Raw genomic sequence first — 26,638 nt, 5'->3', positions numbered from 1 at the left:
ATTTTATACAGTCACATTGGGAATAATACAACAACATACCCATATCCTTTCATCTTTTTTGTGCAAAAAAGAATCTCTGGCAACTTGAACTATTTGGATTAATCTGTCAACACACCGCTCCAAACATTTAGCTCCTTCATAATTATTCCATCCTCTGTAGAATGTTTACGTATTTAGTGTAACCTACAAACCATATGGTTTCTCCCTACTCCATCAGAGGAGAACCAGAATACATGGCTGGAAAAAGGAAGCTGGAACAACAGTGCCCCCTGTTGAAAATATACACAATTCCCTCAGCTGAGCTGCAGACCTTGTTGCTGGTGCTGGTTTTAATTCAAATGACTGACTTCACGCATGAATTGCATGTTATTGCTGCAAGTATAGTAGACTGAGGCTTTTTAGATTTCGAGCAGCATGAATAACCAGGACATTTTCCACTGTAAAACATTCTTTGCATACGACAGTTTTGCTCTATCAGTTCTGACTGACACTGTACTATCTTAACATTTATCTAAACATGTGCATTATCCACTTATCTACTATTATGTATTATCTGACAACGTCGGGGGGATTTTTGCTACTTTGCTACTTCCGTTGCACATCAAATACTGATGTTATTTCTTCTGCTACTGAGCTGAGTTTCATCCTTCAGCTTGTCCGTTAACAGCGTTACCACTGTCTGGTTATGCAAGCACATAAATCTCTCATCCTAGGAAACGAGACAGTGGATGTCCCTTTTTTTTTTTTTACTGAGGAAAACGCCTGCAGCAGTGACTGTGCATTGACCCCCCCCCCCCTTTGCCCCCACCACCCCTTTTAAGCATTCCACCAATTGCACCGTGTATCAGAGATTAGTGCTGCAGCTCATTCTGCAGAGATCATTTTGTGAGGGGAACAGAGAGCGCTCTTTGAGGCTGTGCGTGGCTGCAGCGTTTGCCTTCGGTGACCTCTTTCTGCATAGACACGATTTTGTGCATAACAGCTGCAGAGGGAGGGAGGGAGGGATGAGAGGGAGGGAGGGGGGAGCGAGGGGACGAATGGGGAGCAGGATGTTTATTTACCAGGGAAACAGGCAGTCACACACAGACTGGGCCTGGCACAGACCCCACGGCCCTATCCAAATTCAGCGCCAGCAACAGACCACTGAGGTCCAGCCCGACACCAACAGAGCCCCTGTTATTCTTCCTCCTTTTTTTTTTTTTTTTTTCTCTCCGGCTTTCTGTCCTCGCTCGGGAGGACGAAATAACAACGACTCCCTCCGTCAGCCCCGAAATCCAGACTACGGATCAGCACTGGCAATCCTTTTTTTTTTTTTTTTGTCTTCCCCTCCTTTTTTCACGTTTTCTCCTGACTGAAAGGAGAAAAAAAAAACTGGGTGGAGTGGGGGAGTTCTGGTATGAGTGCATGAGTTCATGGAAAATACACAGTCTGTCATTTCATTTTCATTGGACGTTTCTGGGCCCTGGTTCAATTTTCATATTTTATTCCTATTGTAGAGAAGTATTTTCCAGTTCCTGTCTACTGGCAGCCTCAGACCAGACAAGGCCTGCCAACACCCGTAAAAAAACAGCTGCAGACTCAGGGATAAAAATAATTAGACCTCTATTTATCTTCCAGCAAGGAGGCTTCCAAAACCTTGTGCACAGAGCACTTTCTTCCAAGAGCACTCAGCAAAGCACAAAATACAACCCTTTAACTCTCCAGACCTCAGGGTGCGAACTTAGTTTTCTAAGTGCAGTGAGGAAGAGAGAAACAGAGAAGGAGAGAGAGAGAGGGAGGCAGAGAGAGACAGTCAGACGGAGAGAGAGAGAGAGAGAGAGAGAGAGAGAAAAGGCCAACCAGGTAAATTTCACTGCACCTATTCATATCAGTCCAGAGAACAGAGAATCACTACAGCGCCTGGTGGGATTGCTGGTTACTCTGGGCTGTTGCTATGGAGTTTTTAATTAGTTTTCTCCTTAGCAAGCATGTCATGAGAACTATGTCAAGGCTGGGGGTGATTAAGGGGATAGAGATAGCAGCCAAGAATTTCTCAGGGTTATGGAAGAGAAAGGGAGCTGAATCAGCGTATGTCAACAATCTCTCGGCCACCTCTCACAAGGATACGATTCCCTCTCATATCTTTGGTTTCTCACTCAGTGTTTTAAATAGAGCCTTGACCAGAAGAAACCTGTCTCTAAAATCTCGCCCGGATAAACCCATTTTGACTATTTTCTCCATAAGGTTGGCTCTTTCATTGACACCTTTTTTAATGTAAATTAGGGGAGACTGTAGCCCAGTATTAAATGAACTGCCTGAAAATACTGCGAATGGTGATCTTGGTTCCCCTCTGTAATGGATTGTGAGTGGGTCATCACACACCTCCATGCCAACGTTAAATCAGTCATTGTGAGAGACCGTCGACTCTTTTCTGGCTGGTTTTTTCCCTCAAAAACACCCTTAATACAGACTGACATACTGCACACAGGCTGAAGCAAGCTTTGACCTATGCACCTCCTCCAGAGATCAATTTGTCAACATTTCACCAAATTCCCCAACAATCTGACTGATAATGAAAATAGAGGTTGCAGACGTGTTTGGGTACACTGAATGTACGACATGGCTTAAAATTCGTTATTTCTGATTCATGTTGAGTCAAAATCTGCAGGTGGTAAACAACTACACAGGCACACATGCGCTCTCTGTCTCTCTCTCTCTCACACACACACACACACACAGATCTAATATTCTGAATCGCCTGGTTATGCAACAGGACTGTCCTGAGGAATGACTGAGCTCTTCATACACAGGCAGTGTCAATGCATCACAGAATGAGTCATCTGCTCTCAGAGAGAGGGAGAGAGAGAGAGAGAGAGAGAGAGAAACCAGCTCAGCACTAGGCAATGCTTTGGTCTGAAATTACATCCCAGTGACCCTGTGTTGCTGTCAGCACTCATGCCCCTTTAGGAGCTAATGACCATGCTTAGAGACAGCAGCAGCGGACTCTCTCTGACTGTCAGCGCGGACATTCTGACTCCCTCACTCACGCTGGAGCGCTGCCATGTGCCATTCATCTGTGGATTAACTGCCAGCTGTCTGTCTGTCTGTCTGTCTGTCTGTCTGTCTGCGCAGCTCTACCTCCGCCTCCCCATGGGCTGGGACCACACTGTTACACCACACCATGAGGAAACAGTTAGTAACTTACCCTCTGAAAGAGAACAGCCAGTTCTATGGTGTGGAAAGACCAAATGTGTCACTGTATCAAAAATAATTTGACTCTGGCCGTGTTAAATTTTACGGCCCCGATAAACGGTCAGTACGGGGACGGGCTCCAGTCAGATAGAGGTACTTTACTGCACAGAGCGGAGAAACCAGGGGCCAAAACCAGCGGCCACAGTCCCACTAGTTTTAAAATCTGTTGACAATGCCATTCCTGGAACATTTGAGTGGTTCAGACTGGAGGGATCCAGTGATGGGTTTTTATTTATTTTCCTTGCAGTGGTTTCTCGCTGCGCAAAGCTCAAAACAACACATGTGCCAAATTCCAGGTTAGCAACAGCAGACCCAAATCCAGAATACATACATCAGACTCCTGTCAGCCTGGACTCGCAACAGAAAGTGAAAATGCTATACCACATATTTCCCTCCCTCAAAAGGAAAAGAGTAGGACATGCAGACATGTCCAAAACTCGTCCTGATCATAAACTTTCACTAGGTTTGCCATGTTGCCAGCAAACTTCAAAGGCACTCTTTTTGAATTTATGGTACAGTGAAGTAATAATGGTTAAAAGAGCTAACAGATGTGTTGTGTACATATGCGTTCAAATGGCGATCTTTCGTCTGTCCAAAGCCTTGTGGTTAGTTAAATATAAACTGAACATAGCTGCTCTGAAATGATACATTTAAAAACGTTTGGTCCAGTCTAGCCTGTATTTTATTGAGTCAGAAATGTATCACATGTATCTAATTTTAAATGGATGTGCCTGATTTTCCTAGAGAACAGAATAACTGAAAAGATATTCATTTCACACACACACACACACACACACAAGAAAAAAAAAAATACTGCTGAATGTTGCATTGCCAGTGCTGATGTGCATCAATCAAGTAATATTCAGCCTGACAGAAAAGTTAACCAAAATCATATCAAATTACCAACCTTTAAGTAATATCTGTAATATTTTGACTTTTTTTCAGCAAACTGTCACACAAATGAACGAAGTGGGACAACCTATTTGTTGAATGCATTATCAGTCTTTGGAACAAATGACAGCTGGCTTGTGTGCAATAATAATAAAAAAACAAAATAAAACAAAACAAAAAAACCTTAAAAACATGCTGGCTCATTCTGAAGAACATCTGTGGAAATTAGTCGAAGTACTTCAATTTGAAATGAGATCTACGCAAACTGGATCGAATATTTATGCCCTGGCAAGAGAGCTTGCAGACTCAAGGATAAATAAGGACATATTAAACTTTCTCACAACAACAAATATAATCTAACTGATAGTTCCTGCAGATGGTCAAAATATATGATGTCAAATGATAAAAACAGGAAGCGACCAACCTTTTCTTTGGAAGTATAGTGAGTTTCCATGACTTATTACTGCCATCTAGTGGACAAGTTCAGACAGCTAATCAGTTTTAACCGAGGAGTTTAAACTCTACTTAACTGTGAATTGAAGTAGCTTTATATCATTAAAATAAGTGTTATGTCTTTAAAACATTTAGATTGCCTTCAGTAAATTATTACTGCAAGTAGTAAGTTTTTGAAGAGACAGAACAAAGTCACTGTCAGCTGCATGTGCGTGTGTGTGTGTGGTCACGACAGCGGATACAACACGAGTATGTGTTTATCAGGAAATTTGCTCTGATGCACTGATAGGAGCGTGACGTGTGTTACTATATAATACCCTCTGTACAACTTAAGATGAAGTGCTGTGGTATGGGGCATTTTGACAACAGAATTCATTCATACGGAGAATGGAACATAACCATCCACTCTAACACGCAGCATTTACATCCCGGTCATGCTCAGATCCACCGCTCTTTTACCGTGTCCTTAACCGATACGTCACGGCGCTTTTAGGATATGATCTATCGATACCTGACCCCGAAAAAAAGAATATCAGTATTAAATGCAACAGGGTTAAAACAACCTTGGATTTTGCTAGTTCTTCAGTGTTTTATTTTATAACAGCAAAGAAACTTCTGCAATGATAATGAGTGAGTGTTATCCAGATATATACATTAAAAATTCACAAATCAAACCAACATGGCACACTGAACAGATTTTCTCTTTGAATACATAAGTTTATATATTACAAATATACGCTGAATTAAAAGACCCAGGAAACCCACATGCTCTTTAAACAGTGAAGAAAACCACTAATATCTGTTGAATCCCTTCCCCAGTACCCTGTGTGCACCCCTTATGTTGAAACAGGTGTACCGCATACAATTAACACCAACCTTACATACTATTTTCTTACACATCTGCTATACTTTTAATCTTCTTCAAACAAGCAAATAGAAAGAAAAAAACAAATTTCATTCATTTTTTTTAATCGAAGTCTTGTCTCTGTGTTACATTTGCTTCTCACACTTGACAGATATCATAACATAATAAACAATCAGGGAAAAAGGTGCACTGGTAAAAAGGTGGTTGCTAGGTAAAAAACAAACAAACAAACAAAAAAAGTGAGACAAATGATTTTACATAAAAGAAAAACTAAAACTGTGTGGAAGAGATTGGAAGAGCGTCTGCTTTACTGTGGGAGCTCTGATTGGTTGCCAGTACTCAAGTGATACTGGATCAGGTGTAATAGGAACAGACCACAGTGGATATGTTAACTGGCCCACCTTCACTCAATATCATCTTCAGCCAAACTCTGAGAACTCACTATTCTCTGTAAACAAGGAGAGAGAGAGTACATTACAACCTTATCCAAACACTCACACACACACACACACACACACAAAAAGAAAAAACAGAAGCAAGTGGCAAATGTCAGTTGTGACAACAGCACAAACATGTATGTTCTGGAGGTGAAATAGCAAAGGGTCACAGGAAATCAGACCCTCCACTTTGGATGATTCCAGATTTTTATCTGGCATTCTTGCTTGTCCCAAAAGCTAAAAAAACAGCAACTGGGGGGTTTATAAGAATGCATATCAAATAAGATTTTTTTTTTTTCTTTAAATTTTCCAGGGGTCAATGACCCTTTTAGGTCCCAGCCAACAAACAGTCTTCCCTAGGACCTCTCTCTCAGATCACAAACAACTGATAAGACGAAGCCAATGGAACACAGTCATTAAATTGCCTTCTGTACTCTTACTGGTAAGGAGATAGATATCTGTGTAGGATGGGCCAGTGGTAGGGGCTGTTCTTACCTGGCTGATGGTGGGTAGTTTGGTGAGCAGCATTTGGAAGACAGGAGGGGGGAGAGTCTGCTGAAGGACCTGGAGCAGCTGCTGTGGTTGGCCACACACAGCTATGGCATTAGTCAAGTGGTCCACGCCCTTCTCATAGTCTCCTGTTAACAGAGCACAGATATCACGGGTCACATGATACTATGCTCTCTGATTTTGGTTTGGGCCAAACACTCTTGTTCGGCCAAGGCACACATACACACATGATACTGACATAGAAAGTAGTTCCCTAGAGGACAAACCCAACAGTGCTACTTGTCTTGAGGACCATGGTACAGATCACTTGAGTCTTTCAATCAAACTATCAATTTCCCGGAATGAGACAGCAAAGTAAACATGTACTGAGACATGAAATGGAAATACTGGTAACCATACAACAAAGGATAAAAATAAGGCAAACCAGCGAAAAAAAACCCTCACAAGCTTTATCATGTATGTGATTCCTGCATGATGGATGAAGGGACAGAAAGTCAGACAGTCATTTTGATGGACAGTAAATCGTACCCTGGGCCAACAGCTCTTCTCCCAGCTGGATCTCCTCCAGGAAGAACTTCTGTACTGCCTCTGCATCTTTCAGGTCAGGAAGCTATCCGGAAATGCAACACCAAATTCAGCTTTGACACAGAATTCATCAACTCCTCAAAAACAACACACAGCTGCTCTACCACAGGAGATGCCTGCTAGCATATAAAGCTAGAGAGATTGTATTTAATTAAGAATTTACCGCTTGCATTGTCATTATCAAGCACAAAATATTGTGTTGGAGGTAAAATATCAAGTGAAGGTGTCTCTCTCACCCTAGCAAGTCCAGATTTTTCTTGAGCAGCTTTCTGTTTCTTCCTACCTGAAATGAGAGGATAAAATTAATAAACCAGGCCATTCTCACATTCATACTGTCAGTGCATACCTGTGCAAGGCCAGTATAAGCAATCAGTACAGCCAATGCATCCAACGTTTAAGGCAAGAGGAAAAATAAGTTAAGTGTACAGTACAAACTGAAGATCAAATTTCTCCATGAACCATGTGCGATGACTATAACAAGGTATTATGCCCAAGGCAAAGTCATGAAACAATTAATGTCTCAACTTGGAATTGCTTTCTGGATACGTTGTTAGTCACCGTTGTTTTCCCGTGCAACAATACAATTTACAGATGATGGTGAGCTTTTGACGAGGATAAAGACTGCGAGCTAACGTTCAAAGATAAGCTTGGCCTTGCATGGGGTTACTCTTACGTCAGTGAGTGATTCACTGTGCCTTAATCCTACTGAACAAAATCAAATGATCTCTCACGGAGTTAGAAACATTACAATCATTATCACATAGTTTACTCTGTTGCTAATCTGCGATTATGTTTGCTCCAGACAAATTTACTGGGTCCTGATTATGTTCTGTACCCAATGACTTAATCTAGCGGCGACCTTACTAACAACTGCAAACATGCGACTTTAGCCTCGAGGTTTACTGAGAATGAGTGGAATCAAAACTAGAGCACGAAAAGCTCGAACTATCTGCTCTCTCCTCATTATAGTCTCACTCCAGACACAGACAATATGCAAGGGTTAAACAATTGCTTGAGACAGAGGGCATAGCTACCATGTACGCTAAAATACTCACGTTCGCGCAGCCTTTTTTTGAAGTTAGGATCACTCCGCCGTTTTCTGTCGAAATAGATACAGTACCCTATGAACAAGGCCCCGCACACACCAGCAGCTATTGTGCTCGTTTTGCTGCCCATCATCTCCGATCAGAAATATGGGGCCAAAAGACAACCTAGGACTGCTAGCTTATGAAGCTAACCGCGTGAGAGATGCAGTAGCCTCTTCGTTTCCTTTTCTTTGATGAATTTATTTAGGTTTAATCCTCAATTGAGAAGACGCATACCGCCACCTGTTGTACTGGAGCAGAGAGCGGCGGTAGCCTAATATTAGAGTGGGTTGAGATTATATTCTATTTTTAAATCCTCTCTCAGCTAAGAGTCCGGAGATTGTTTCACCCTGATGTTTCAGCAAGATTTTCTTTTTGAAGAAATCAGTAAATTCCACAAACTCCAATTCCCTCCTGAGCGTCGTAAAACCCTTCTAATTTGGAGGACAATTGCACTCCGCGTAATCCAGGTTCTCGGAAAGACCCCTTGCGGAGTGTTGCACACGAACGCCCAAATTAAAAATTTAAGTTTCAACCAGAATCTGCTATAATAAACTGTTACATTATTTTATCAAAAGGACGGAACGTTGCTTGTTTATGTAATTTGCTCAGTCATAATCTCTAGACTCCATTTTACACACAGATCTATTTAATTTATTCACAAGGCTCATACCTGGACACCTACTGATTTTTTTTTTTTTTAACCACTCGGGGATTTTGGAAGCGTTCAGAGTGGAGGAGTGTTGTGGCAATTAGAAATCATTCTTCTCTGTAACCATATTTATATATTCATTTTTTATTTGATAAAATAAATTGTATTACTAAACCACCCACTTGTTTGACCACTTATGTTTGACCAAAGTCCACTTTGTATGCTGAGGCGTGTTAAAAAAACAAAAAAACAACCCAAAAACAAACAAACAAAAAAACAGGACCCAAGACAAGTTTCAGGGATAGTACGATAATCACCGACATAAGACATTAGAATTCACAAACTATGGCATTTATTTCAAACAGAGGCTTTGTTTTGCTTACATCTGTACAATAAATTACATGATGTCCATCCTCTGAAGAGCCTCATAAATATGATAGAGCTTTCTTATAAGCCTTTGCCACTTTTCTCTCTCACGCAGATGATCTTGGGACCTTTTTTTTTTTTTGTAAAGATCCATAAAACTTTACAATCCATGTACAGATTGGAAAATACTTTGAAACCACAGAAATGTCTAGTACAGGCGAAAAGAAAAGAAAAGAAAAGAAAAGAAAAGAAAAGAAAAGAAAAGAAAAGAAACCAAGGACAAAGGGAGACAAATACTAAAAAATCTCCGGACAAAGCATGAAAAATAAAATGAAATCTAAACTAAATCTGTTCCACGTGGAAGTGACACCAAAACAAACCAAGAAAAAAGCAAATACAAAGGAAAGAAAGAAAGAAAGAAAGAAAGAAAGAAAGAAAGAGGACATGTGTTTGCCTTCAAAATGTACACAGAACCTACAGGTAAAACCATAAAACTGTCTGTACAGAAAAGTACATGATATTAACAGTGCAAGATATTAAATAGCTTGACTCAAAACACACTTCTCAATATACAAATGTATAACAAAGGCATACAATTACATACAAGTGCCAAACGGTTCAGACTTTCAGGTAATGATACAACAGGGAGTCTTTACAAAGGAGACACTGAAGAGGTCTTCAGTATTGTACACACATTTGTGTTACTCTCTTTATAAATGCAATTTTATATCTGTAACCTTTCCCTGGTCAGACATAAACTTTTGGAAGGGGGGTGGGGGGGTGGCTTCACTTTATCACACTAAAGTGTGCTCCTCTCAGAAAGATAAACCTGTTTTTCCTTGTTGTTCTTGTTGTTTCAACAGAGCACCAGAACTGATTTGACTCATGATTAGTTCCTTCGACTCTAGGCTGAGAACTCAGCACTCTTGGGAAAAGAGTGGTTTCTCCATGGCCAAGACTGAAGGTTACTCGTAAATACCCAATGACAATGCTCAGCTGACAGACACAAAAACAAGATGGATTTTGGAATAGGGTCACAAATATCAGACGAGTTTGAAATTTCATTCAAGATGGCAACTTCTGTCTCATAGTCTTCAAACAATCAATGGCATTTCTAGCTTTCAAAGCACATTTCTGATACATTACCAAATGTCAACTGCTGCAAAAAGTAGGCCACTGAGAAAATCCACTTTAATTTTGTGTAAAATCTCTATGTGGCAGAGAAGTGCTTTTTAGTTGATGTGTTAAATATGGAGCGTTTTAAGAGGGTAAAAAAAAAAGTAAATCAAAAAAGCGAAGACATAAGTAGAGAAAAATCTATAAGTAAATTTGACCATAATTGTGTCGTTCTATTGGATTTCACATAACTAAGCCTGCAGGGTTTGTCATTGCACGTCCGAATACTGCCACATGAACCGTTAAAACCCTACCCAAAGGGTACCTAATATACTCAGTAGTAGTAAAAATACATTTAAATCTTGGCTGTCAGGAAAAAAAAACAATTCTCTGTACATAACCTTCTACAATCATAGTAAATTTTAGCTTAGAGTTATTGAATTCTATGTATTCCATACTTTTTTGTCTCTTTATATAAACATCAGCACTACTACGGATCAGCCCTTAGCCTGTCTTCTTTCTTCCTTCACACACAGCTCCTCAGTCTTTGTAAACAAGACAACATATTTTCAAAGAATTTGAAGATGCACAGTATCAAATATGAGTAACTCTTAAAGTGGGAGGTTGGAGGGTGAATAAATCTATCTTTCTTTTTTATAAGGCTTACTGAAGTATCAAATAATATCTAACAAACATTAATTAACATTCATGAGGGTTTCTATGGTTGGTCTCCACCTTCTGACGGAGGGAACTGTCAGGTAAAGATGGTGCTGTGACACTGTCACTCCTGTACATTTTAAACATGATGGATGTTTTTGTCGTTTGTGGAGGCGTTATGAAAAATAAACACAACCCTACAAGTTATCTTACCGCTGTGAATTCCTTTTTATCATTAACCAGTGCCATACCGGGAGGACCCAAAGGCACGACAGTGTCTCTAAAACCTCATCTGCTTCATAGCTGTCAGTGAATTTTCTCAGTTAAACACTCCTCTGTTGCCCTGCTTCTAAACCCCAGCTTCAAAAATGAGAATACAGTTGGTACAATTTACTGAACCATACACACACACACACACACACACACACACACACACACACACACATACATACAAACACGCATAGACACACATCTCTGCCACTGCATTCAAATGGATAAACTGGGTGATGGATACAGCTGTAGGTATGAGGCGTATGGATTTGAAAGAGGCTTTTCAAAGGGGCAAGACACTGGGAAAACATGATCAAATGGAGTACTTTCTTAAATGACTACAAAAGAGCAGTTGCCTAGGGAGAGATCAGTACTTTAGACCAACTTTATAAGACAATGCAAACCACACTGGAGGACCACTGCAGATCAGTCTCTCCCATTGACAGGATGGAATAAGGTATGTGGACACAATTATTGCTTGGAAAAAAAAAAAAAAGTTTCCAAAAGTTTTAACATTTTGTACCCCCACCCCCCACCCCCTTCCCCCAACCTTCCTTTTTTCATAAAAGTGCACTTGAGTGCAATTAGCTTGCCAAGGAAACAGTTGTCGATAGAAAATAGTGCTTGTTGTTGTTTGTTTCCGGTCTGTTTTTTTTTTTTTTTGTGCCCCGGTTCTTGTGTCTGTTTATAAGAGTCTGACTGACTGTCCTCTTATAAAAGTTCAGAGCCTGATGGGCGGGGCCTGGTGGGGCAGGGAAGGGCGGGGCTAGGTGCTGGTTAAGTGCTCAGTGCTGTGGGTCTCCATTCGTGTTGTCACCTACACTCCACCGACACCCCAGAGTTCTGTGTCGACCCTGACACCGTTGGCTCTGCCAACGTCAACATGACGGCCGCTGTCAGAGAACTGGAGGACGGCGAGGAAGAGGAGGAGGATGAAGCCGCTGTTGCACCTGCTGAGACAAACACAGTCATATCAGGCCAAAAAGGACATTAATCACAGCTGCAGTGACATAAAACTGAAAGAAAGGAAACATGTATTTGACAAATCTTGCACGAAAAAGGTTGAGAGGAAATACGTCGATTAGAGTTTTGTCATAAGGCTGTCCGTCATCTGTTCAGCTATTTAGTGCGGGGCAGTAAGGATGCAGGGATGAGAAAAGAAGAAATGCGGTACACTCACTCTCTCTCTCCTTTTTCTTCATTCGTTTCCGTCTTCTGTCTATGGAGGCGACCTCGGATTTCAGGGAGAGGTAGTGATTCCGGATGTCCTGCAGTTTCTCCTGAAGGAACGCTATCCTCTCCAGACTACTCATCTTCTCCAGGTCCGCTGGGTATGCACAGACAAAAACGGAATCAACAATGATTTTTCCTTCTTTTACTGAAACAAAGCTTTCACAATTACTACCACAAACACAGTTGGTAAATTGTGGCTTAGACAAGGCTGAGAGCCAAGACTAGTGCTCTGGCCCCAGACGTAAAAAACGCAGCTTGAACTAACATGATTAACTAAACTGATTTTCATGAATATAGCTTCATTTTGATTGGGTAACAACAATAAAAAAAGATGTACTTGAAAATTAAAGCTAAAAGCTGTCCAATACTGTCATTATAGTAAGCCTCCAATGTGCAGGGAACACTTTTCAGTGAAAAAAAAAACAAAAAACCTTTTCACTGAAGCTTCCCCAAAAAGGAAAAGTCCCTAAATGATCAAACTAACTGCATGGTTATTGCACTCACACATCTGAAAGCTCCATTTGTAGACCCGCGCTGTTCTGGCATGATGACTGTGTTCAGTGTCCCCGTGCTTGTGGTATTTATGGCCAGAAGGGGGCGCCCTCCCAGAACACTTGGGTGAGATGGCTGCTTTGAGGTCGACGGCGCTGGTCTTGGGTGTGGGAGGTTTGGCAGTGTTCTCACTGACTGACTGGTCTTCGCTGTCGCTGCTGTGGGCTAAGGAGAGAGGAGCGGAGAGACACAGATCAACACTTGTCAGTCATCAAGTCGTGGAAGGGCAGGTCTTCCTATTCGTCTCTAATGAGAAAATAAAGACTGAGAACATCTCACTAAATTCATCCGTGCATTCAGTCGGTAAGTCAGTTTCACCTCAGACCATGTCTGCTTAAGTTACGAAGTTCAAACAAGTCGTCATTTTAAAAAAACATCAACACGCCGCACACTTTCAAAGATACAGTAATCTACATTTGGCCATGGTAAACAAGTTGATTAAAATGCTAGAACTTTACAGAGATGCTGAAAACCTGTCTTGATAGCCCATCTTTTTCTTTGCAAGCATCTCCAAGCAAGAAACACGTGTCGACTATGCACTATTTACATACTTTTAAACAAGCAGCTGTAAACCATGAGCTAATTATACAGCTCCTTTTAAAAAGGCATCTAATAATTATTGTGGGAAAAACGTGTGGGAAGCTGTCTCTGTCTCTGGATATTTTTCGGGGCTCTAGCAGCAACCAAAGGGTCACTATTCTGCAGAGGACTTGTCTACCAAATACTAACAAAACAGTAGACCACTGACACATACCAAAACTCTGAAATACTTCAGTCATTTAAGATATGAGCCAACAACAACAACAACACAAAGTCAGTGGATTCATTTAAACTCTGTGAGCACTTCAACCAGTGGTGTACTTTCACTCTAAATGCATCAATTTTGCTTATAGCCCAATCAGTAGTTCTGTAAAGAAACTGACAAGCAACAGTCAGGAGTTCCCTGAAAGCAAAGCATTTAAACACGGGAGGGAAGAGAGGCAAAGACGAGTGGGTGTTTTCCCTACCTGTTTTTCGGCTCTTTTTAGGATGCAAGTTTAAGCTCTTGTGGCTCCGCTTGTGTTTCTTTGAAGCTCCACCCCCTTGGGACTCTTTGTGCCGCTTTTGATTGGATGCAGCTGTGTGATGGACAAGAACAAAGTGAGCTCAGTTGCTCTCATATTTCCATCATAACATTTTACAAATTTTTATGCCTTCTTTTTTTCTTTTTCCTAAGTACAGCCTGAGGCTGTTTCTATAATTAAGACACAGGATAATCCACATCCTACATTTATTCATTTAAGGCCAGTGGAAATCCACTTTAATTTACATTTAAATGATATTTGTTTGTGTAATATATATCCTTGTTCTAAATGTTGCTTTCCTACCTTTGGTTTTCTGCTCAATCTCCTGTTGACTGCTACTGCTCAGTGTCAGACTACAGTTGCTGTTGCTGTTGCAGGACAGGCTTCCATCAAAGGCTTTGGAGGGGGATCCTGCCCGCTCTTCCTGAGGAAGTTCCTGGAGCTCTCCGCCTAGGCTTTCCACCTCCACTGTGCTGCTATCAGACTCGCTGCGTCCACCCCCACTCTCCTCTATTAGTGGTCCAGGAGGAGAGGCCACAGCTGGGGAGCAGGTAGCCAGAGTGGGCCCCTGAGGGGGAGGGCTAGATGCTCTGGTCTCCCCCGACCCTTCCACGGTGCTGCCGGCGGGCGGTGATTCGGGTGTGGTGGGAGGCGTGTTAAGGACGGAGTTGCTGCCGCTGCTGGGGTACTCCTGGGTCTTCTCACTCTCTGGTGGTTCTTCAGCCACTTCGTCCTCCCGCTCTGCGTCTGGCTGCTGCTCCTCAGGTCCGGACACGGCCGGAGGAGGGGAGTTGGCGGCCTCCGTGTCCGAATCTGAAAACAGTTCTTTGAGGGTCTTCTTGGGCCACTGTGCTTGAATACTGGACCACACGTCCTTCTGGCCCTTGGTTCGGCAACTGGGCGTCCTCTCTTCCATCCCCGGCGCTATCTTGGCCCGTTTCTCTGGGATTTCCCAGAACCCCGAGGATCGCCCGTCCTTGGTCTTGTCCTTCAGGCCGTTGTACTTCTTCGAGGGCGAGCTTTTGTTTTTGGGATGTCCCCGAGGCTCCTCTTTGGCCTGGGGTTCCGTAGGAGGATCTCCCTCTTCGTCAGAGCTGCTGCTGGAGTGATCCCCTCGCTCATCTCCGGGGGCGGACGTCCGCTCGTCTGGCTTCTTAGGCGAGCTGCTGGGCAGCCAATCCGCACCCCTGCCGCCCCTGGTTTTGCTTTTGGATTGATTTTTCAGCGTCCGCTCCCCCTGACCCTCCGCTTTCCTCTTGCGGGTGCCGGGACCTCCTCCCTCCACTTCAAACTGTCCTCTGCGTTTGCCCGTTTCGGGGCTGTCCTGTGTGCTTGAGTCTTGGGCGTTGCCTGTAGGTGTTGAGGTTTTGAACCCGTCTGAAGGCACCGAGCCCTCCCAGTGTTCTGCCATGTGAGGAGCTTCTTGGGGAGCCCCTTTCCTGAGGCTTGTTCGACCCCCTGGACGTTCCTCTTCGTCATGGTCACCCTCATCATCTTCCTCACGTTCACTGTCATCTGTAGAGCTCTCAGATGCTTTGGAGAAACAATATCGACAAGTCAACAATGAGCGATAACTGGTCTATTAACCTTTAAAGTTTAATTGGAGTATCAATACCAACAAAAACTCACATTATTACCATAAGCTAGCTTTGTTTCTATGTTATATTAAAGCTTAATGTAACATAGAAACATGACTGTTTGACTGTAGAAACTTCCAGAATAACTGAAGTTACCTTGAAGGCCATTGAGAATAGAGGTAATCTCAATAGACTTCACTGGCGTCTGCTGGTTTCCTTTTTCATCACTGTCCTCCATCTTGGAGAAAACGTCGTTGCCACCGTTGGGTTTGGAGGAGCGATTCACGCGGTTGTTTTTCGATGGAGTCAGCTCCTCTCTGTCGCTTAGTCTATCTATTCGGTCTCTCTCTCGCTCCGCTTTGTTCTGCAAGTTGTCAACGTCAGAAACATTTTTATGTTAGAACAACTGATTGTGCCCATGCAAGGACATAAACTTTAACAACAACAGAAAATGAAAAAAACTACATTACGTATTCATCTTTTAAGTCTCTTCTAATAATCTTTTCTTAACGCTACAGGAAAAAAATGACAGTATCTGGTGCCAAGGACGGATTCAAGGACAAGCCTTACCTTTATTTTTTTGCGATGTTTTATTTTAGGCACATTCTTATTGGCTGGTCGAATAATCTTGTCTGCTTTGATCCACTCATCATACCTATTAAAAAAGGGGAGTCAATGTAAAACATTACTAATTAGCATGAACTCTTTAGCCGATCACAGCCCAAACCTCTCCCTCAACCAAACCACAACATCGGCTGAAATCAAACCAGGATTACAAAGTCTTATCCGGTCAGATCCTCATCAAAATGGGGATAAAACATCACGTTGTGCTTTCCTCTTGCAACAGGACCCTTAGATAGAGGTTCATCAACCGATTCCAACAGTGTTGAAAAAAGCTACCACTTTCACTGCCCAAGAGACCCACACAACAATTGCCAGGAAATCTTTGATATCTAGGCAACAGACATTTCGCTTCATGTCTATGTCTGACTCACCTGCACAATCTAAAATTGTTCCATTCATCTGTAACACACCAAACCTCTGACCCTAACAAAGAACAGCTGAAGAGTTGTGTTTTCACAGCTAATGAATCACCTGTCTCTACTGGAAACACTGAGAAAATCCTTCGTCCTTTTTTCCAGACACTTTAAGAGGGGGAGAGTTCTGCTCACCTCTGTACAACACCAATGCTAAAACTGAATATAAGGGAAAATGTAATCCATCAAACAAGAGACAGACGGGTCAGAATGGGGCACCAAACATAACTGAGACATGGAATAGACTCATGGACCTTCCTCACTGGAAATCAACCTGTCAACACTTAAATGTCAGCAATGCTTTGGTTAAATGTCAAAAAGATGCCTTGCTTCTCTCTTACAACCACTAGATGGCCACACTGTGATCCACTATGGGACTCCTACAAAACTGTTTCAGAGGTAAAAACAAAGGAGCTTTTGGCAGTTTAAGAGTGCCAGATTCTTAGTCACAGAAATACCAGTTCCTTAGATAAACCCTTGAGTACTGGATTTGAAACACGTATAGGTATCTGCCTGGTCATCAGACTTTAAAAAAAAAAAAAAACCTGTGCTGAAAGCAATTCCTCCATTCAAGAATTGGAAATGCCAAGCTTTCAGCTGGATTATCAGCCACAAGGAGACTTTCTCTGAAGGCAACCCTGTGGTTTCAGGTTCGGAAAATACAATTATATCTAATAAATTACTAGCCCTGGAAAAAAAAAATACAACCTGCAGGGAAGGTAGTCCCTGAGGTCTTAGCTCTGCTGAGTGTAAAGGCAAAGTCGTGTCCCCGGGTCCTGCCTTACCTGACGTTCCAGCCACAGTAGTGCACCAGGTAGAGAACCTCTCCCCCTTCCAGGTCTGCCTCTTTCACAGTGGCTTCGTACGTCTTCTGATTGCGGCCTCGCCCATATCTCACCTGCACCTTCATCCCAGCGGGGTAACACTCAAACTCTTCCCCCTCCTCCCCCTCCTGACTGCTGTCATCCCTGCAAGAAAGACAGTTCAGCACTTTCTGACCCTATGCTTCCCATAAGGCACCAAAGCCACGCCCTCACAAAACCAACACCACCCCCCCACCCTTTCTCCACCCGCTCTCCCTATCCAGGCTAACTGATTCACTCTAAAACTCTCCTAAAATGTTTCCCCACCAGGTCAAATCTCTCTCTGTTTAAAAACCCAAGAGAGGCCACAAAGGGGTCATCAGCCAGCTAAATATTCTCTTCCTTATAATCCTGTGTAAGTGTAAGAGAACAGTGTAAGAGAACACAGTTCATTTGACTAAATAAGTCTACCTTTAATACCCATTAATTAGTAAATTAACCTGAACTAGGACTATTCCTCTCTTCTATTCAAATTCTGCTGGATGTTAAACAAAGCTAACTGTTGTGACTCTACGGGTTGGTATCTAGTTTATAATCATTAGGTTAGAGTGGTGCTAAACGGCCACTAGGGGGTGCTGTAGATAAGGTAAGTGGCAGGTGGGAGGGGCAGACTGCGAAAGTTGGCACAGCGAAAGCACAGCACAGGCCATTACATCACGTTAGATGACAAAGCGAGAGAAGGCCCACTTATACACGATACACTCACTGCTCACACAAGCAAATGTGTTTGCAAATACGGTTCAGGATGAAACAGGCCAAGACTTCTCCCCCTCAGTTAAGCTGTAGCTCACTGGCAGTTACAACGAGGTAGCAAGGTGTTAGGCAGGACCCAGGTTTCCAGCTCACCAAGTGAACAGAAATTTGTTACAACTCTATTTAAACTTTCATGCACCAGTTGGGAGTACCTCTAACTACCCTTTCAACCACATTCACTGACAAAGCAAGAGTAATTGCATTCATTCTGAATAACTTTGGCAACACCTCAGTCAAAGAGTCAGACACAACTTCATTATCTCTGTGTTACAATCAAGCACAGTGGAAATTATGTCTCAAACACTTTACTCAAGAGATTGTCTCCAACTTCCACAAGCAAAATGTTCAAATAACAGCTAGAAGAACCCCCCCCCCCCTCACTGTTTGCACATCCATCTCCCTGGTTCAACACAGTTTTTTCTCCACGTGAAGCCCCAAACAGCATGTCATTCCGTTATCCGTCAATCTGTATTTCTGAGAGCGCAACAGCCCTTGACAGCAAACGCTTAGTGAGTCGAATTGGCTGGGCAGGCGGGTATGATCGAAGCAAACCAAAAACATAGCGTCGAATGGGAGTCTTGTCACCTCTGACTACAAAAATGAGCTGCGAGTATAATCTCTCTCTCTGAAACTGGAAAGCAGAGACAACAGTCAACAGTACGGCCAGTCTACTGCTCTTGCATTAGTTCCTTCAGCTTCGCACATCACAACCTATCAATATCCGCAGAACATTAATAGAAGAAAAAAAAAAACGTGTCAAAGCGAGGGAGTGTTGAACAGAATTAAAAACCACAAGCCTGGAGATGAAAGGGCAGCAGCTGAGAGCAGAAAGCTTTGGGAAACATTTCCAAAGCGAGGGAAAGAGAAGACAGCAGCGATGTTTCACAAATACTAAGTCAGTCAGTCCAGTGCTTTGTGAAGCTCAGGCTATTTGTTGTCTGCACACACATGGATTCAAAGCTAACACACTTCCAAATAACAAAAGGAAACAAAAACGGGAAGAGAGCACGAGAGAGAAAGGGAGAGAGAGAGTGAGAGAGAGAGAGAGAGAGAGAGAGAGAGAGAGAGAGAGAGAGAGAGGGAGAGAGTGAGAGAGAGAGAGAGAGAGAGAGAGAGAGTGAGAGAGTGCTCTGACCAACATACAATTTAAGCAGAGATTGCCCTGCCATACTTTGGTTCACTAGAGCAGAACAGTCAAACAGAGGCCTTGGACTGGGTCAGCGAGAGCACACAAACAGTCAAGAAAGGGTTTTACTGTAAGCCCAGATAAACTGCAGTCACCCCCTCCTACTCTATCCATCTGTATCTCCATCAATTCCTATCTCTCCATCTCTCCATCCCATCATCTCGCTGTCTCTGAACTGATTTGGCTGCTATTTCCAGCTTCATTCTCTCTCCCTCTCTTGTTACAAACTTGTTTCTTTGTGTAAGCCTTCCCTTAGATTTTCTCTCCCTCTCTCTCTCTCTCTCTGAGCGTTCACAAAGCTATGCACTGACTATGACTCCATTGGCGATAAAGGAACAGCCCTGAATATGGCATCCACCTACCCCGATATCTCTTTGTTCTCCTGCTCCTCACACGGTTCTGCCTTCAAGTTGTCTGCATGTGGACACGCTGATGTCAGGCCAGGTTCTTCTGCCTCGTGTTTATGGGCGTCTTCATCAGCACCGTCCTCTTCCTCGTCACCACGGTCATTTTCCTCCTCTTTCAGGTTGTCAGTGTCCACTTTAGTCCTGCCTGGTCCAGCTGCTTCTGGCTTGTCCTCCTGTGGAGAGAGATTATCACGCTTTACGACTCAGATAATCATTCACTGTTTTTATAGGTGTGTTCCACCGTCGTAAGCAATGATGCAACATCTTTCTCACACAAGTCAATGACAGCTGGTTTCAGCGTCTGAAGACTGTTATTAACATCTCTTCTAAATGTGACCGTAACCAATAAGAGGGTCTCACAATAAGACCCAATAGCATCCCTCTTGGTGATTTTGAAATGTTTTAAAGCCCACACTAAAAGCAGTGGCCAACTCTTGCACATGCACAGAGCGTATCATTAATGGAAATTCAGGTAGTGATATAATGATTCATTAAGGTCTGAGCAGTTTGACAGATGAGACAAAGCAGGGGACCTACCTTAACGTCAGACTGGGTCCTGCTGGTCTCGCCTTCTTTCTGGACTTTTTGCTCCTCTCCCGTGCTCACTGAGCTTGGGGTGACAGAGTTGCTGTTACCTCCTGCTGTCCCCTCTGTCTTGCCCTCCATTTTAGGACCTTGCTTCTCAGCTGCTTTCAGAGGAAGGTCCATGCGAAAGGTTATCCCTGTAGAAGTGCAGTACTCCTCAAAGCCGTACAGATATCTGTGGAAGAAAGCCACATTACCCTCAGCTAAGCCCGCAAACAAGGCTCCATTAGAATTAACATACACACACGTTCTAAAAAACATTAGAGCTAAAGTTATGAAACTGTTATCCAAAGTTATAAAACCATGATTCACAATGCTCCTTAGAAATCACATATCCTGCAGGTATTCGCCACAAAATCTGATTGAACTAATTAGCTTCTGTCCTTGGCTCAAGGCATGGGCTAATTATCTAAATTGGTGGGTGTAGAGATTAGTCGGAACAAATACTTTTACAAGACACGATGCCTCAGAGGAGAATTGAAAATATTGCTGTGATATACAGCACTGAGCACGGAGCGCCCCTACTACAGAAACCCAGAGACTTCTAGAAGCATGGAGTGTTAAAGCTATCCTGTAACTGTTTGAAGTGTGTATTCCTGCGAAGCAAATTGAGCTTGCTGTGAATTTCAAATCCCAAACTGATCAATGAAACTGCCTACTCTCTTCACTTAGTTTCTACTGCACACTTCTGACCACTGATACTTTCCAACACACTAAGGAGTACTTAGGATTGTGCTGTTCTTTTGAACTTTAAATTCATACTCAGCCCCCAGGTTCGATCCTCTCTGATATAAAGATAAAAGACAGAGTAACTACAGGTGTAGAGAAATGCAGCATTAAAAAACAAAACCAGTTCTGTCACATTGTGGATTGAAGAGGTAGGTTTGTGGACTACATACTTTCTGTAGGCACATTTGACATTGTAGCCTGCAGCAGAGTTCAGCACGGGGATACCAAGATCCTGGTAGACCTGTTTCCAGACGGATCCACTTTCAATCTGGGAGAGAAAGACAGCAAAAGAGCATGAGCGGTATTTTAGTCATTGATGATGAAGTTATCTGGGGGGGGGGGGGGGAAGGCAGGGGAAAAAATTGAGTTTGAAAGTAAAGGTCAGTAGCAGATGCTCTGTAGTAAAACTCACATTGTCAAACCCTCCAAGCTTGTGTACCAGTCGGTAAAGCTTGAAGAGGTTGAGGTTTCTGTAGCCTAGCACTGGCCTTTTGTTAATGGGAGTTCCTGTGAAAGGTAGAGAGAAAGAGGAAGGAGAAAGGGAAAATGAGAGAGAGCGTACCATTAGATTCTTAAAAAAAAAAAAAAAAAGACATAAAAGCCCATTTTAGACAAGCCCATTTTAGACAAACCCATCTTAGATATGTCTCCAAATGTTCGATAAGTGTAAAATGTAAGACGGCACTAAAGACGATGTCTGAGACTCCGGGAGGTGGTAAATTGGGACTCACTTACCTCTGTCCTCCATGAACTTATACAGCTGCTGAAGGAAGTTCTCCCTCTCCTCTGGAAAGGGTTCCACTTCCTCCTACAAAACAGGGAAGACAAATCAGTACAGAAATGAGTGTAAGCTGACACCCTGATGCAGAAACGAGAGAAAAACTATTCTACTGAGAGAATTCTTCAACCAAGCGTGAACAGATAAGGAGGGCCACGGTGCCGGAGGAAAAGAAAAACAACTCTGCGTTGCACTAAACGGAATACTTAGCTGCAATCAATGAACGATTCAACTTCTTGATGTACCAGTAACTTCCTTGAGAATCTCAGAATGTTCTATTCTTCCATGAGTGTGCTCCTAGCAATGAAGACTTTGTTGTCTCATTAACTAACAGCTCTGACATCAACCCAATTACTCAGATATCATAATTTCAGTTTAAATATTAAGATCATAAAAGCAAACACCATTACTGTATTATTAATATTAATGTACAGGATTGGAGGAGTCACTAATTTTAAATCAGATGATTATTCCTTTAGTCTGGCAAATGAGTTTTGTGATAAAGATCTAGCCAAGCTCATTTCTAACTCAAGAAGCACTGTTCTCCATTCACATCTTTTTGCTGATTTGCCTTAACTTTATGCAACCTGAATCGTAAAACACACAACTGCTATGAAATGATCTGATTTTCATTTGGGGCCAGGAAATTCCTTCTGATTTGCTTTGTGTGGTCAGGGGACAGTGTATGAACTTGTGTACTTATTTGTTCATGTGTGTTGCTATTACCTCCTCCTCCTCACTGCTCCCATCTTCCTCCTGTTCTTCTTCTTCCTCCTCATCGTCTTCCTCGCTACTGGAGCTCTCGTCTTTCACTTCTGTCCTCCATGTGCTGGGCACTGCTCCGTTACGCTGGAAATCCCACGCTGCATCGAGAGCTGATTTAAAAACACACATATGGTTACATAAGCAGTTAGACAACCCAGGAGGACAAGTTATCCACGGCAACATGGTCACATCCGTTGTTTGTCCAACTATATCAGCAGACTGTACAAAGCTACCAGTATCTTTGAATAAAATGTTAAGATATATCAGTTAAATAGATTGCATTTTTTAATTTTGTCCTAACGTTTCTTTTAGGACACTGAAAATTTGAAGGTGCGTATTTCTTTCAACCGTCTTTGAAATGGTATCCCACAAAGCATGTATACGTATCTTTAACAACACCACAGTTTCATCCACCATGAAAGTAGTGCTTTATCACAGTTATAAATAAAGAGAGCTAAATGTTGAATCTGTGCTTTCCTCAATTCAAACGATAAAATAATTAAATCCAAATTCACTGCAGGGGAAGAGTATCTCAAAGAAAAAGCTGTCAGTTTTATTAACAGTTACACAATGTAACATAATGAGATTTCTTCTGATGCTACCATCTGTGAGGCTCCACATTAACATGTATTTGCCCATGCATATGTGTGTGCTTGCGTGCGTGTGTACACGCACACACACACGCACACACACACACACACGCACGCACGCACACACACGCCCTGTGGGTAGTCTTAAACGGGTTTCAAAAAAGCCTTGGCAATTGGCACTCTACATTACAAGTCAACAACCAGTGAATGGCACAAGTCAAATAATGAAAAGATGTTTTCTGCTGTAATGATGAGCCAGGCAGAGCTGCTGCTGGGATACGTGGGCGTCAAACAGAGAGCTCGTGAGGATTTCAAACAGAAATAGACTCTGAGGTGGCAGGCCGCATTCACAAGGCTTCAGAAAAAAAACAAAAAAAAAAAAACAGTTTTCATTTCCTCAACTTATATCCAACCAGGCTTCTGAATTCTTAAGTGTGGAGCTTTAATATTCACAGTTGAGCTAAACTAGGTCTAGACCATGGAAAAGAGTCATGCCTTGATGAAGGTATGAAGAATTGGAGTGCAGGCACCATCTATTCTCCAGTGATTAGACGGTGTTTTGACTATATTGTGTGTGTGTGTGTGTGTGTGTGTGTGTGTGTGTGTGTGTGTGTGTGTGTGTGTGTGTGTGTGCGTGCGTGTGCGTGCATATGTGCGTGTGTAACAATACAATGTCAAGATTACATATTTACTCCAACATGTTAAGATAAACAAAAACCTTTTTATATTTCACATCTCCCCAGGAATGACCTATGACCTCTCACCTGGCTTGAGTCCCGCGTCTGCTTTAGGAGCCGTCTCCCCATCCAGTTCCCGAATATCTTTCCGCAAAACCGTGTAACTGTGACGCAAAACACATAGCAATCAGCATTTGCCAATCAGCAATCATCATATTCAATTATCAAGCTAACACTGTCACTTAACACAGAATCTCGCTGTGTTTACATGCCTCCTTTCAGTGAACCCTTCTGCGCATCATCTCTCCCTCTCGCTATGAGCTCCGAAATTGGAGACGCAGCAGTAGGCTCGTTGGCCTTAGCTTACATTCTTTACTGTCGTCCCACATTTGGTTCAGCACTAACTCAATTTAAGACGAAGAAAACATGCGGAGATGATTGGAGACGGCACTCATAGCCTAATGTTAAGAATCTTTGCTGCAGGATTTAAATAAACATGCTGACTGTATGTGTATTCAACCACATGTTAGAATGTTATTGAGCTGTGGTCTGTTAGCAGAGGGGAGCGGAGAGTAGCAAACACAGACAGAAGCTCTCCAGCGAAGGGGAGGTGAGAGCTCAATCCAACCATCCACAGCACTGATTAGCATGCTAATTAGCAGCTCTCGCTACCAACAGGTGTTTTCTTCATCATTAACACAACGTGCTCTAAGCACAAAAGCAAAACGAAGTTGCGCTTCTCAGGAAACCTTTATTTAATCTTAGAGAAACACTCTAACTGAAAACAAAAGCGCAGACATTAAAAGCACAGCAATTAAGTTCTACATCATTGAAACGGCGCGATGTGTGCATGAGAAGTAGGAAACAATTAAAATCAAATACTGATATGGAAATTCGGTTATGTGGTAGGGTGTTTTTTACCCCTCTCGTTTCTCTGATATGATTTGTGAATTGTGTTGTAGTACTTAAATTCACATTTATTCGTGATTGCAGCTCTCCTTGTGCTATGAATCACTGGACTCAAAGAAACATTTTAAATGTGCTAGGATAATATCTGACGTATGTGTAAGGGGTTCGTCTAAGTTTGTTTTGTCTCATTTTATGGGTTTATGTTATGTTTATCCTATATAAAACGGTAAAACTGAGAGGTTTGGGGAATAAGCAATGCCGTTATTTCACAGTAGGGGGAGCATGAAGGATGTTTGGCTGGGTGTTAAAACATTCACAATTCCACAGGTATCTCCAGCTGGGCTCCTAAGAATGCAATCTCTCTGAGCTATACCAAATTACAATCCACCACTCTCTGAAGACAATCATGTCTCTCTCTCCTCTCTCACTCTCATAATCTCCAAGGCTTTAGGAGTAGCGAGAGATGTTGAGTACCCTTTAATCTTAAAGGACAGTTTGTAACCCACAAATCTATCAGAATAACCTTCATCTACGACCCATTCCATCTAAGACTGTAACACCCACATGCCCACGGGCCATCCAAAACAGGTCTGGATGGATTCGATTGCCATCTATTTAAACATCATGTTTTGCTTTTTCTCACCCCCTCTTCCTCCCCACGGAGGTCAAGGCAAGCTTTTTCTTTGAGCAGTTATTTTCTGCATTTGAGAAGCACAGAGTCTGCATGGTTCCAGTGCTTTGGTCAGTAAACTCACTGCCTCTGCTGAGTCTTCTTATTTAAAATGTTTCATAGACTGGCTCAAGAGACTAAGCCCAGCAATCTACCAGTCAAAAATGAGGCCGAAATACCAACTACTCTGGGGAAAAAAAACTTTTTTACTGATCTATACAGTCTCTGTACAGCTGACTATATGTTCTTAATATTATGGGATGTACAGCAGTGACCTTGCCCCCCCCTCCCCATTTAGGACAGATAACAAAATTAGTGCGTGTGAGTTTTTGATTACTCACAATTTTCCATCTTTGAAGGATCGGACAAAGACATTGTCTTTCTTCATAGTCACGTCCTCATGACAATCCGGTGAGATGACCTAATTATTGAAGAAAAGACAGAGAATGAGACAGAAGGAAGGAGGGTGGGAGGGAGAGAGAAACAGAGAGAAAGAACAGAAGGCCAAGAATAAGCAAAACAAAATACGAATGAAAGACAACTACAAGGGTTATGAAATCTCAGTAGAACTTTTAAGTCATTTTTGATAAATCGCAGAACAAGTTTATACATAACATCTCCCCATAGATATTTCCATCTCTTTATTTGAAAAAGGTCTCCCCGGAGCTGTGGATGGCTTTGTGTGATGCTGTTTAATACAGCTTATTAGCACAGCAGTGGGAGTTACAAAACCTGGAAACCTCCAGGGTGGAGTGCCAGGAGGCTTAGACTCTCTCCAAAAGCAGTGGAGCAGGAAAGACCCATGTCTGTGCATAGGCTCATATGTGTTCACAATGTATGCACACACAAACACACACACACACACACACCTACCTGTCACTGTCACTGCTGTCATTACACAGTGCTCATTAGCATTACAATTACAGCCAGTCTGTTCCTGTCTCAGAAACACAGCAGCCAATCATATGCTTTGTTTTTTGTTTTTTTTTTTTTCCCTTGGTTTGTTTTTGCCCTTTCCCTCCCTGAAGCTGTCATTCTGAGAAGTGTCATTAGGGGGCAGCAGATAGTCCATTCCAGAGCACGCCAAGAACAACAACCAGGAGGAGGAGTCGTGCTGATTTCACAGACACAAATAAAGGGCCCGT

General features: G+C 42.5%; 2 protein-coding genes and 1 non-coding gene across 4 annotated transcripts in view; all 3 read right to left on the bottom strand.

Annotated features, from left to right (window-relative positions):
- Positions 1 to 5,150: 5,150 nt before the first annotated feature.
- tomm20a (translocase of outer mitochondrial membrane 20) lies at positions 5,151 to 8,336 on the bottom strand. Its single transcript, XM_030770574.1, has 5 exons — positions 8,028 to 8,336; positions 7,209 to 7,255; positions 6,916 to 6,997; positions 6,373 to 6,515; positions 5,151 to 5,888 (listed from the first exon to the last, which is right to left on the bottom strand). The coding sequence occupies exons 1-5, from the start codon at positions 8,149 to 8,151 to the stop codon at positions 5,844 to 5,846; spliced, it is 441 nt and encodes a 146-aa protein (XP_030626434.1). The 5' UTR covers positions 8,152 to 8,336; the 3' UTR covers positions 5,151 to 5,843.
- On the bottom strand, positions 6,015 to 6,152 carry LOC115811004 (small nucleolar RNA SNORA14). Its single transcript, XR_004025265.1, has one exon. It is a non-coding gene; the product is annotated as a small nucleolar RNA SNORA14 (small nucleolar RNA).
- Positions 8,337 to 11,660: 3,324 nt separating the features above from the next.
- arid4b (AT-rich interaction domain 4B) overlaps positions 11,661 to 26,638 on the bottom strand; it is a 38,566-nt gene continuing 23,588 nt past the window's right edge. The window contains exons 9-24 of one of the 2 annotated variants that reach the window (XM_030770571.1): positions 25,835 to 25,914; positions 24,002 to 24,078; positions 22,609 to 22,757; positions 21,840 to 21,912; positions 21,517 to 21,611; positions 21,275 to 21,372; positions 20,328 to 20,550; positions 19,746 to 19,963; positions 17,367 to 17,549; positions 16,115 to 16,199; positions 15,701 to 15,908; positions 14,271 to 15,500; positions 13,911 to 14,021; positions 12,856 to 13,068; positions 12,299 to 12,445; positions 11,661 to 12,071 (exon numbers count right to left, since the gene is read on the bottom strand). In XM_030770571.1, coding sequence (XP_030626431.1) covers positions 11,932 to 12,071; positions 12,299 to 12,445; positions 12,856 to 13,068; positions 13,911 to 14,021; positions 14,271 to 15,500; positions 15,701 to 15,908; positions 16,115 to 16,199; positions 17,367 to 17,549; positions 19,746 to 19,963; positions 20,328 to 20,550; positions 21,275 to 21,372; positions 21,517 to 21,611; positions 21,840 to 21,912; positions 22,609 to 22,757; positions 24,002 to 24,078; positions 25,835 to 25,914 — 3,330 coding nt within the window. In that variant the 3' untranslated portion in view covers positions 11,661 to 11,931. The remainder of the gene's footprint in view (positions 12,072 to 12,298; positions 12,446 to 12,855; positions 13,069 to 13,910; positions 14,022 to 14,270; positions 15,501 to 15,700; positions 15,909 to 16,114; positions 16,200 to 17,366; positions 17,550 to 19,745; positions 19,964 to 20,327; positions 20,551 to 21,274; positions 21,373 to 21,516; positions 21,612 to 21,839; positions 21,913 to 22,608; positions 22,758 to 24,001; positions 24,079 to 25,834; positions 25,915 to 26,638) is intronic. The other variant, XM_030770572.1, reaches the window with a different exon arrangement.

This window comes from Chanos chanos, chromosome 4, assembly GCF_902362185.1.
Source record: "Chanos chanos chromosome 4, fChaCha1.1, whole genome shotgun sequence".
Taxonomy (NCBI): Eukaryota; Metazoa; Chordata; class Actinopteri; order Gonorynchiformes; family Chanidae; genus Chanos; species Chanos chanos.
Note: the sequence above shows the minus strand (reverse complement) of the source record. Positions and strands in the feature narration are given on the sequence as shown.

Coding starts and splice junctions, on each gene's coding strand:
- tomm20a (XM_030770574.1), bottom strand. CDS start 8,151: ATGATGGGCAGCAAAACGAGCACAATAGCTGCTGGTGTGTGCGGGGCC. Junction 6,998..7,208: donor AAAAATCTGGACTTGCTAGG/GTGAGAGAGACA, acceptor ATTTCCGGATAG/CTTCCTGACCTGAAAGATGC. Junction 6,516..6,915: donor AGAAGAGCTGTTGGCCCAGG/GTACGATTTACT, acceptor CTCTGTTAACAG/GAGACTATGAGAAGGGCGTG.